At 53.5% G+C, this 12134-nt stretch overlaps 1 protein-coding gene across 3 annotated transcripts in view; it reads right to left on the reverse strand.

The window, feature by feature from the left end:
- Positions 1-12134, reverse strand: part of SMOC2 (SPARC related modular calcium binding 2) — a 141546-nt gene that overhangs the window by 74009 nt on the left and 55403 nt on the right. For 2 of the 3 annotated variants that reach the window (XM_059176494.1, XM_059176493.1), the window contains exon 5: positions 2285-2332. The exons of the other annotated variant lie outside the window; for it this stretch is intronic. In XM_059176494.1, coding sequence (XP_059032477.1) covers positions 2285-2332 — 48 coding nt within the window. The remainder of the gene's footprint in view (positions 1-2284; positions 2333-12134) is intronic. 3 annotated transcript variants of the gene reach the window in all.

The following is a 12134-nucleotide window of genomic DNA, read 5'->3' on the forward strand; positions in this document are numbered from 1 at the left end:
CTGAAGTCTGCTCTGGGTGAGCGGGCCCCTGCCCTGGGGGTGGTCACAGGGCACCTTGCAGGGCTCCCAAGAGCCAGCCTGTGCCTTTCCCTCAAGCTTGCCCATGCAATCCGGTTATAAAATAATTTCAGGATTAAAATACGCTAAATAGTGAGAGAGATGAGCACCAGCCACAAGGCTTATCTGTGATTCGTGACTTTCCCAGATGTCTGAAGAGTAAAAACGAAGTTTCTCATAAACTCTTCTTGGGGGGAAACCAAAAAGCTTTTTTAAAAAACTTTAACACACAACGGTCTTTTGGGGGGAAAAAAGTTTTCCTTCTGTCGGAACACTGAAAAAATGTAATGCTGCCTATTCGAGAAACTCAAGCTCTAACACTGTTGGACCTGTAAGCCCATCGACTATTTCGTCATCTCCTCCCTGAAGCTAAAGCTAGCCGGGGACGTATGTGCAGTGCACCAAACATGTTCAGACGTCCTTTGAAGCGACGTCAGTCGGCACATTATTAGTGCCGTACATTTTTCCTGAGGCCCAGCCGCGTCACCACTCTGGGGCCACGAGTCTGCTCCCAAAGTCACTGGGTCCAAGCCAGCCTAGAAAGTCGGCCCAGCTCACTCATGGCGGCGAGGCTCAGGGCACAGCGGGCAGGATGAAGCCCCGTCACCCCCCATGTCCGGCACCAGGGGCCCCCGCGTCTCCTGGTCCAGGCCCTACCCCCCCCCATCAGCACGACCGCCCTCCACCCCCGTCTACGCTCAGGCCCGTGTGGAGTTCTGTCCCAGCATAACGAACATAACAGCACCTACTGAACTCGGACCCAAGAAAATGAAACAGAACTGGGAGAGCCGTGTGCGTTCTGTTTTCCCCACTAGAGTTAGCAAAGGCCTCATTTTTACCCATAACCCAGCTGCGTGGCTTAATGTCAGGCATTTTCTCTCTTGTGTTCATGTCTGTATATCAAGAGCCTTCAGTAGAAGGAATGTGTTCTGGCCTTAAATTAATTTCTGTGCCCACATACCCGTTCCCTAGGGATGTTCGCGTGACCTCTGGAGCGGTTCCGCAGTGCACGGCAAGGCCCGCCGCGTCGGAAGGAGTTTCCTTCCGTCCCCGCGGCCCCCAGCCTCGGACTGAGGTGACAATCATGAATGTCGCCCCTTCCTTCCTCTACAAAATACCGACAGGCCCGCCCTGGGGCTGCACAGAACCGAGTCCATGCTGGTCACTGAACATTCTTTTCTGGACGTAAACCCTTGCTCCAGCAGCATTCTAACTCTGCTGCCGCTGTCTTTCCCCTAGAAAATGGGCTACTTTCCCCAATTATACGGTTGTTCTGTCCTACGTCATGCCATACCCCGTCCACACACTCCACGCCCACCCACCACCCCCTTCCACGGGGCTGCTCCGCGCACATCCCCACGGAGCCCCTTGCACACCGTCCTCACGGCTGATGTGCCTGTCCCCTGTGCTTATCTTTAGGACTTTAGGGACGCCACCATCTTCCCAGGGCAGGGACAATGCCCGCCACAGCCTCAGTGCCGGCTTCTGGGAATGGACTTGAATGAAACCCAGGTCTACTTGGCTTTACACCACTTTCCTCTATTACTGGGTCATACACTATAACCTACATCAGAAAAAAAAAAAAAAAAAATGCCTAAAATTTTGGCTCTAAAACATTTTTATTTTCTCTTGAAAACAACTTCTGACTTTAAAAGTTGATATAAAGGAGGAAAAACACATCCCTGGGTCTACAGGACGACGGCTGTGTGAAGGGCACAGAGAATATTTGGGATTCGTGGATGGTCATGGCGGATGCGCCATGGCCTGTGTTGAGATGAACCAGGAGCCCTGGAGGGGTTCCAAAAGCACACGGCCCGCTGCTCTGCCCAGTTCTTGTTGTCCCCAGTCCCCGAGGGCATGACTGTCACAGGTGGAAAGCATACCCCTCTTTCTGATGGGCCACAGTGACCGCCCGAACTCCACAACCACATGTGGAACCCAACACCAAACTAGAGCCCTCCCACAGGGACAGACCCCTGTGGCACCTGCCCGCACCGGGGTCCCAGCAAAGCCACGCCTAGGAGGCCCTCACGTGGGCAGCGTGGGTTATACGCCAGCCCCGCAGGTCCCTGTCCCTCTAAATGGACCCACACACGGGTGTTGAATGAGGAAGTAATCAAGTGCTCAGCTCTCCTTATCACACAGCCCACATTACAATCTCAACAAGGCGCTGAATGAATCAGCTGCTGCATATTATCATCATAGAAATTTATTCTAAGATAGTTACCTGTCTTTCCTGTGCCTTCCCGTTGGGGCACTTTTTCATTTATGGAACCTAAAAGGGGACAACAAGGAATAAATTATTTTTGGCTCCCAAGTGGTCATCGACAGTTGTTACGCAAATATTGGGTCCCACTTTGAGCAGTTCACAGTGCTTGTCGCTTCCTCGTCAAACAACACACGCCATCATGTATGCTCAGGTGACAGCGTCGTCTGCAGTCACAGGCCCTCGACTAGCAAACCAAAGACGAGTTCCGACGTCTGCTGCTGACTCCTTAGTTGGCCACGCACATGAGGACATGGGCTCCCGTATGCAATAAACAGATCACCGTTCCCTCACTGGGAAAGCCCTAATCCCCTTAACATGCATTTGGCCGTGTTGACACAGCAAAGCACATTAGATTTAAAAAGGAAACATTTTTTTTTAAATAAAAAGTTATGCAACCAGGGGACCTGGGTGGCTCCGTGGGTTCAGCCTCTGCCTTCGGCTCAGGTCATGATCTCCGGGTTCTGGGATCGAGCCCCGCATCAGGCTCTCTGCCCAGCGGGGAGCCTGCTTCCCTTCCTCTCTCTCTGTCTCCCTGACTACTTGTGATCTTTGTCTGTCAAATAAATAAATAAAATCTTTTTTTAAAAAAAAGTTGTGCAACCAAAGATCAAGAAAACCCTGCTTCCAGCTGGATTTCATTCTATACGAAAGAATACTGAGGAACTTTTTGCGGAAGAGTGCTGGGAAATGCCAAGGCTGTGGAGTAATTCACGAGAGCATGTCTACACTTCTGTCACCCAAGAGGTCTGCCCTACACCCGTGAGGTGCGGCTCTCTCTTCCCCAGGAGCTCAAAACGGCAACCAGCACTGGCTCCCCCGCCATTACTGCACTGCTCGAAGGACTGAAAAAAGAAAATTCTGTTCTGAATGAATTTGGAGTTTACCTGCTCATTACGCTCAGAACCGTCCATGCAGGGTTCATTAAGAATCACCACCGTCTCCTGCTGGGGTGCACGCCTTAGCGAAAACACCTCACCACACAGAACATGAAACCCACTGACTTGTCTTATAATTTGAAAATGATGTTGAGATACAAACCAACATTTATGCTGAAGATGTAACTTGGTGACATTTAAGAAGGCTTACCCTGTGTCTTGGGTTGTAACAGTAATATAGGAGGGAAGGTACCAGCAGTTCATCTAGGGGAAAGTCTCACCGCCCAGAGAAGTTAACACACCCCTGCGGAAACCATTCATTCTCTCCAACACAGGCGGAAATCACTCGAAGGCGGTGGGTTCTCACACCCTCTCCCAAAAGGTCAGCGGGTTTACCTCAAGAACAAAACGCACACACAATAGACCTTTCTCCAGCAGCACGTCCGCTCTGGCCACACTCTTGTGGGGTCGGCTCCCAGCTCAGAAGGAGACATACCTACTCCTCCTGCTGCGGCAGGTCTAAGAGCAGCCAAATGCCGCACATCTGCAAGGTTCCATCCTCCAGCAGACGCGAGCACGGTGGTGTGCCCAGCCCTCGGGCGGCAGCCAAGGGGCTCACCTCCCGGCTGCAGCTCCTGCCCCCGGAGAACAGTCCACAGCCTCCAGGCTTCAAAACACACGGCTCTACCTCTGCTAAGAACTCTCTGGGATAGAAAGGGGGCCCCAGCGTGCGGCCTTCTCTTAAACCTTTTGGGGCCCTGCTCTGCTCACTTCTTCCTTTGAGCCTCTCTCCACAAATCCAGATTGTTTTTTTTGTTTTTTACTTTTATTTTATTTTTACAGTGTTCCAAGAGTCATTGCTTATTGTTCCACACCCAGTGCTCCAAGACAACTCGTGCCCTCCCTGGTAGCCACCACCAGACTCACCCGACACCCCACCCCCGCCCCTCCAAAACCCTCAGTTTGTTTCTCAGAGTCCATAATCTCTCATGGTTTGTCTCCCCCTCCGATTTCCCCCAACTCACTTCCTCCTCTCCGTGTTATTCCTTATGCTCCACAGTAAGTGAAACCATGTGATAACTGACTTTCTCTGCTTGACTTATTTCACTCAGCATCATCTCCTCCAGTCCCGCCATGTTGCTACAAAAGTTGGGTATTCGTCCTTTCTGATGGAGGCATCATACTCCATAGTGTATATGGACCACATCTTCCTGATCCATTCGTCCGTTGAAGGGCATCTTGATTGTTTCCACAGTTTGGCGACCGTGGCCATTGCTGCTATGAACATTGGGGTACAGATGGCCCTTCTGTTCACGACATCTGTATCTTTGGGGTAAATACCCCGGAGTGCAATGGCAGGGTCATAGGGAAGTTCTATTTTTAATTTCTTGAGGAATCTCCACGCTGTTCTCCAAAGAGGCTGCACCAACTTGCATTCCCACCAACAGTGTAAGAGGGTTCCCCTTTCTCCACATCCTCTCCAACACATGTTGTTTCCTGTCTTGTTGATTGTGGCCATTCTGACTGGTGTAAGGTGGTATCTCAATGTGGTTTTAATTTGAATCTCCCTGATGGCTAGTGATGATGAACATTTTTTCATGTGTCTGATAGCCATTTGTATGTCTTCATTGGAGAAGTGTCTGTCCATATCTTCTGCCCATTTTTTGATAGGATTGTCTGTTTTGTGAGTGTTGAGTTTGAGGAGTTCTTTATAGATCCTGGATATCAGCCCTTTGTCTGTACTGTCATTTGCAAATATCTTCTCCCATTCCGTGGGTTGCCTCTTTGTTTTCTTGACTGTTTCCTTTGCTGTGCAGAAGCTTTTGATTTTGATGAAGTCCCAAAACTTCATTTTCACTTTTGTTTCCTTTGCCTTTGGAGACATATCTTGAAAGAAGTTGCTGTGGCCGATGTCAAACAGGTTACTATGTTCTCCTCTAGGATTTTGATACATTCCTGCCTAACACTGAGGTCTTTTATCCATTTCGAGTTTATCTTTGTGTACAGTGTAAGAAAATGGTCGAGTTTCATTCTTCTAGATATAGCTGTCCAATCTCCTCAACACAAATCCAGATTTCTTAAAGAGCTTAACCATCTTTAGTCATCAGCTCTACTGTTATCATGTGTTTCTGCAATGAGTGTGTTCTATTTTGGACTGGAAATGATAATATTTCAGCAATATTTCTGAACATGACTACTCTGGTTTTAGCATTCTGAGCTAACTGTAAATACCCTATGTAGTCATCCGATGCTCTTCACAAAAGAACCTCTCCACTGGATTAAGGCAGCATTGTGTAATCTAGGGGCTGAGGACCAGAAGCTGCAGATTCGGGGTGAAGAGGCTGAGCCCCAGGGGACCTTGGAAAGGGCTCCCTGCCCCCTCGGGCACACTTTCTCCCAGACCAACCACCCCTGAGCTTGCTCACCAGCCCCCGAAGTTGACTTGGTATTTACTCAAACCAGGCCACACAAATGATTCCATCTTGTTCTTAAAGTACGAAGTGATTTTAAAGCAGAGTCAAGCGTCCTTGGTAACCTGCTCCCGGAGTCAGGTATTTTGCAACAGAATTTGGAGAAGATCCCGGGGTGCTGTTTACTTTGTCTTCCAACTGCCTCTGGACAAAAAGCCTCCCCCAAACCTCACATCCTTCCCAGCAACGGTGTCCCCAAGGATGTGGAAGAAAGCTGCACGTTCCCCTCCAGCAGCAAAACTGCATGCTGCCTAGAATCCATGAACCCCAACCAGAAATCAGCTCTCACTCTTTCCTTACGGTTTTCTGGCGATAAAGGTGTGCTGAAGAATTCTCAGCAATTGGAATGAGAATTGGGAGAGAAATGGGTGAGATTGCAGGACTCAGGTGCAGAAAAAGGCTTCAAAACGGGGGGCCTGAGGGACAGTGAACACCTTCGTAAGCTGCGGGCTGGCCAGCTGCACCTTAGAGACCTGATCCCTGCTCACAGACATAAACACTGCCCCTCGGATTCATCTCTCAAAGGGCACAGCTGAAGTCCCTCCACGGGTGAACTCTCATCCCATGTAAATGCTACTTTAAAGGACATGACTTTTTTAGCAATTATGGTATGCGTGACCAGTGGAGGAAACCACAAAAATACAACGTGGAGAGAAGAACACCTATGATTTAAGGGGGAGATCATGTGAGTTGTGGTTCTGAGCACCTGGTTCAGATCCAGCTACAGTCTGGAATCCCACTATGTTGCCAGAAGGGCATCCAACGGAGGGTGCCAGGTTCCGCTGCGAGTCCGTGGTCTCAGCAAGCTCCTTCCCCAGCCTCAGACACCACGATGGAGGACAGTCTCCAGTGTGCGCAGCCGCGGCAGAAGGGAGAGGGTTCATGAGGCCCAGGCCGGGGAGCACAGATCCAGCAGGCCAAATGGCCAGCTCCATCAGGGCCCAGTTCAACAAGCCACCATGATTTATGTCTTTCTGGAAATCGCACGTTCAAGTAGAGACTTACAGCATCACATGGCTTTGTTTCAGAAAAAAAGAGACAGGATCGGGGGTTGGAGAAAAAAGGAACAGAAAGAAGAGTGGGTGGGCTCCATTCCTCCTGAATTTTCTGGACACGCGTCTCTTTGCCGTGGCTCTGAGTAACCCAGTGGGCCTTGTGTTCTCTGAAAGCCATCTCCCTGTCCCTTCCAGGCCCCTCCTCCCACCATAGGACAAACCAGCGGGCTTTCCTCAGGCACTGGCTGGTGATGTCTGCCCCTCATTCTGTGCTCAGAACAGCCTGTGGTGCCGTGAACGATCCCGCAAACAGCTCATGGCCACACGGTGCAGGGGGTCGCAGAACCAGGACCAGAGCATGAACTCACCACCCACAGCTCTGTGACCCTCAGCAGGCAGCTGCACCTGCTCCAAACTCCCTTCCCTCATCTGCAAAATGGGCCGTGTCAGGAGCATCTGCAGGCTGATGAGGAGGACGGCAGAGAGCCCGGTGACGCGAGGCTCACCATGATCGTTCAGCTGAAACAATCAGGTGCCCCGAGGTCTGTGGCACAGTCCGCCATGGCCTCTGTCTGCACGTAGGAGTGTTTCACAGGCAGAGGTGGTGACAAGGTCCACACCCGACAGACAGCAACACCGTCCGCACTCAGAGCAAGCAGGCAGGCAGGGCACCTACGAGCCTGGGGGACGTCGGCATCTCTCCGTGATCACGCTCGTGGGTTCCTTCAACACATGCTCACTGCGTGTGGCCAACACATGATGCAAGAGAGACAGCGCTGAAGAGTTTCATGTGCTTTGGGGAGATGAGCTTGAGCTGGAACTCACTGAAGCAACGGGCCCGGCAGCTGTGAGCACACTCTGCGCGGTTCCGACGGTGCAGGCCACCGTCCTGCATACTCTGCGCGGTTCCGACGGTGCCGGTCGCTGTCCTCAGTCCTCCCCATCCATCATGTCATTTAACGCCGACAACAACCCCATGAAGTAGGTACCAGCATTATGGCCACTACACGGACGGGAAGACTGAGATCTGGGCAGGTGCCTAACTGGCCCAGGTCACTTAGCCAGTAAGTGGCAGGGCCAGGATCCCTGTCTGCACTGTTTGCCCTTGGGGAGCTGAGCAGACAGGCAGGCCCCAGAGGCGGATGGAGGGGCCAACAGACACCCCTGGGGGAGAGCAGTGTGAGTCGGGAGCAAGGCCAGCAGCACCCTGGGGCACGCGTGCGTGCTGGGCACCCGCTTGTCCCCTTGTTGTGTGCAAACCTCTGCTTGCGAGGACACAGCTCCCCATGTGGGGACTGTCTGAGCAGCCTGGCCCCTGCAGAGTCTGGTGTGGGGCAGACCCTGCCTCAGAGTCAGGGAGCCTGAGAGTGACCCGTGGAGGTGGACAGCACCTCAGCCAGCTCCAACAGGCCCCTGATCTCAGGCCTGCTGACCCCTCGGCAGCCAACAGGCCCAGCGGTAGAGAGCCAGGGCAGAGAGACAGAGAATGAGACGCGTGGGTGTCAAGCCCGGGATGGAAACCAAAGCCGACGTCCAAGCGCTTGGAAACCAGCCAACCCCATAACGCTCTTTGGTCCAGGGCCAGCCCTACAAAGGGCTCCGGACACAGTCACGTGCTTGAGCCAATGTGCACAATGGCATTGCCGGCACCTGATTTTTTTTTAAAGATTTTATTTATTATTTATTTGACAGACAGAGATCACAAGTAGGCAGAGAGGCAGACAGAGAGAGAGGAAGGAAGCAGGCTCCCCACCGAGCAGAGAGCCTGATGTGGGGCTCGATCCCAGGACCCTGAGATCATGACGTGAGCCGAAGGCAGAGGCTTTACCCCACTGAGCCACCCAGGTGCCCACCTGCATCCAATTTTTAACCAATCACTACAGCCCAGCTCCTGCCTGGTGACCTCCTGGGGGCCTCACGACACCCAACCCCGTGAATACCAGTGTCAAAGCTTAGAAACGCCCAGTCCAGAGAACATCATGACCTTCCGTGAATCATTCCATGACTGTGTCCAACATGGTGGGCCCCTGCCCTCCCCCACGGGATCCGAACCAGGAATGATGTGGCTCTATTCTTTCACTCCCTGAGACTCGTGCCCGTGTCCAGCTGGCCCCATTGGTTTCCCTAGGGTGACACAGCAGCTGGCCCTCAGGGAAGTGGCTCCTCTGGTTCAAGACCAGAGGACTGGTCTTGCTTCCAGGACTGTGATGCTTCCAGGGTATCAGTAGATGGTGCAGGAGCAGCTCTGGCGAACCCCCAATCTTCCCTGTACATAAGGCTACATATCATACACCCATCACACACAGACGCTGACAGCAGCAAGTAACACCTCACACTAGCTGAGCAGTCATGACCTTAACGGCCACAGATTTCTCTTGAGTGTCTGACAAATCCTGGCTTTACAGGAATCGCTGGGAGGGGCGCCTAGAGGGCTCCGCTGGTGGAGTGTCTGACTCTTGATTCAGCTCAGGTCATGATCTCAGGGCTGTGAAATGGAGCCCTGTGTCAGGCCCTGCTCTGGGCATCTCCCTCTGCCTTTCTGCCCCGCCGACTCTCGTGTGCGTGTGTGCGTGTGTGCGCACTCGTGTGTGCGTATGCGTATGCGTGTGTGTGTGTGTGTGTGTGTGTGTGCACGCGCGGCCTCTCTCTGTCTCCCTCTAAAAACAGTTCCACAGTCTGGAAAGTGTATCAGAAGTTTAACAAGCGCTGTATTGGCTCGATCAGATCACTGTTTCGTCTCATCAGGGTTGTGAAATGAGTTTCCCGGATACCTCGCTGACGGTCACAGCGGTGCCGGGTGACTTGCATTTCTCTCCAGAGCCCATCGCAGTGAGTGACGTCTGCACTGCCTCCCGGCAGCCACAGGAACCCCACTCTGGGTCTCGCCCCAACGACCCACAGGCTCTGTCCTCAGACCTAAAGCTTCCTGTTCTTGCTCCCTTGCCTGTATGCGCCGGAATGCCTTCCTTTACTCTCACTTTTCAGGAAGAGAATTATTAAGGTGAAAAAAAAGCCATTTTGAGAGAAAAGGGGGGCTCCTTCTGATCAGTAACCTTTCTGCTTCACACAAAGCAACCCTGAATTTGCATTTCAAGCATTTGTACAAAGAAATACTCCAGAGACTCGAGAAGCCAGATGCGGCTGTGCTGTTGACGTCAGGATTTGGAAATCCAGTTGTTCCAGAAGTTTCTTTCAGATTCCTCAGCTGTGCAGGTTGGTCACTGAGCACCAGGGAAATTCATGAGTGAAAAATGAAAAAAAAAGTTAGCTTCTCTTTTCCAAGGGAACATTTTCAGAAATGATTAGGATTTTCATAGAAATGTGAAGTGCCCCCGTCAGGGGGAGGCCAAAGCTACAGGCACTGGGGAGGTGCAGGACACATACGGGCAGTGTACTGAGAGGCCTCCGACCTAACCCCAAGGCCGCTCTCCTGCATGCCTGGACCTTCCCAAACCCAGCAGGGAAATCACTCAGATGAGTGATCAGGAAAGGGCCACTGATGTGCTCATCCCTCTCGGCAGACAAGCGATGCCTCCAATAACTGACCCCAACGAGAGATGACACCGGGCATGATAGAACGGGCCGGGAAATGCGTGGGGCCGAGAGCCGGCTTTCTGTCCTGCCCCACGAAGGCACGGGGACTCGGGGAGTGGGGATGTCGGGTTGGACAGGACCCCCAGCCTGCTCGGGACAACTCTCCCCACCGCCGACTCTGGTTTGGGGGGGGGGATGGGCGCTCCCAGGCAGGCCTCAGCCACGGATGCGGATGTCTCCCCTCTCCTGCTCTGTGGCCCCAGACCTACAGCGGACGTCGGACACAAACTCCCAGCTGAGCCACACACAAAGGTTCCGGGGATGTCGTGACACGGAGAGTTCTTGCGGGCAGGTTCAGCTCACGTGTCTCACGCTGCTTTGTACCTGTGCCAGGAATAAGCTCTTGGCCACGGTGCACAGTTGCAGAAGGGAGGGGAGAGCCTGGAGCGATTCCCAAGTAATAGCGGAGGCACAAGCTACAAAAACCCTCCCTTGGAGAAGAGTCCTTTGTTTCTGAGTTCTACTCTGCCTCCGGTAACGTCAGTCTTCAAGTCTTCAGAAGAAGAAAAGAAGAAAAAGTTCTTGCAGAATAAATATGAATCAGCGACGTCCAGATGGAGGCATGTCGACCCGGCCCCCCAGCAGCACAGGGGGTGCGGGACCGGCTCAGGCCCCAGCAGCACAGGGGGTGCGGGAATGGCTCAGGCCCCAGCAGCACAGGGGGTGCGGGACCGGCTCGGGGTCCCCAGCAGCACAGGGGGTGCGGGAATGGCTCGGGGCGTTCCTGTCATTTCCTTCATCCCCTGAGCATCCCCCATGCAGAAGACCCTGAGCGTAAAGCCATCTCCTGACCCAGGGATTAAATCCACAGGGCTTGATAAGCAAAGAAATCTCCAAACCATGAGCAAGAAACGCGGCAGGGCAAAGTCTGGGACGCAGCTGGCGGCGGCTCAAACAGCAGCATTTCGGACCTGAATGCTTCTCAAGGCGATGTGCGGCCTGACCCCCGCACGCTCTCCCCTGGAAGGCTGGGAGCTCCCACCAGCCTCGCGCTCACCTTCTGCACCGGCCTCAGGACCCGCAGGCAGCGGGGAAGCGAGGAGCCCCGGCTGAGAACAAGTACCAGACCCCCGTGCCCCGTGCGGCAGCGCGTCCCCCCCAGAACGGTGGTCGCCTGTCCACCCTCACGCAGCAAGCCGACCTCGCCCCCCGGGACACACGTGTCTGCAGTGCCCTGAACAGACCGTGCACGCCTTGCCTGGCAGGGGCTCAGCCACAAACGAATCAGCAGCGCACGACGAGTGGATTCCTTAGGGGGGGCGGGTCACGTTGGATGCCCTCCGTGACTTTCCAGGCGAACGTGTCACGTACACTCTGGTCGACTAACGCAGCATCTTAGGACTCGTTAGGGGGTCGCCACGCTCAGTGGTTCAGTCGTCAGGAAGCGCGTGTCCACGGGGTGTCGTGGGCCAGGATCTGCCACCCCAAACCCGCCGCTCCACCGAAGCCTCTGCCTCTCCTCACTTGAGCACCACTGAGTCCGTGGCCGCGGCTGGAAGGACACGGCGCGAGACTCACTAGCTATGGAAATCGGAGCAGAGCGCTGACCCTGGGGGCCCGTCCTGGGTTCATGCGGATAAAGCCCGTGGCGGGTTTCCAGAAGCAGTGGGGAGCCGATGGGCAGAGTGGGGGCAGGCGCAGCACCTGTCCTCCAAGTGCCTTGCCGGGGCCTGGACAAAACCTCCACCTACTCGTCTCCAGGTCTCACGCCTGGAGTTACGCATTTTCCAAGTAAGTTCATGGCTCGTGAATTTGCATTTTTGGATTTGGCTGAAAATGTGGGCTATGGAGACAAAAGCTAAGAGTTTTAAGTCGTAGCTCTGTCCCAAGCAAAGAGGCCTTGGGTGGAGTCCCCACCTGTAAACTAGAAGGA

This window comes from Mustela lutreola, chromosome 6 (assembly GCF_030435805.1).
Source record: "Mustela lutreola isolate mMusLut2 chromosome 6, mMusLut2.pri, whole genome shotgun sequence".
NCBI classification, from domain to species: Eukaryota; Metazoa; Chordata; class Mammalia; order Carnivora; family Mustelidae; genus Mustela; species Mustela lutreola.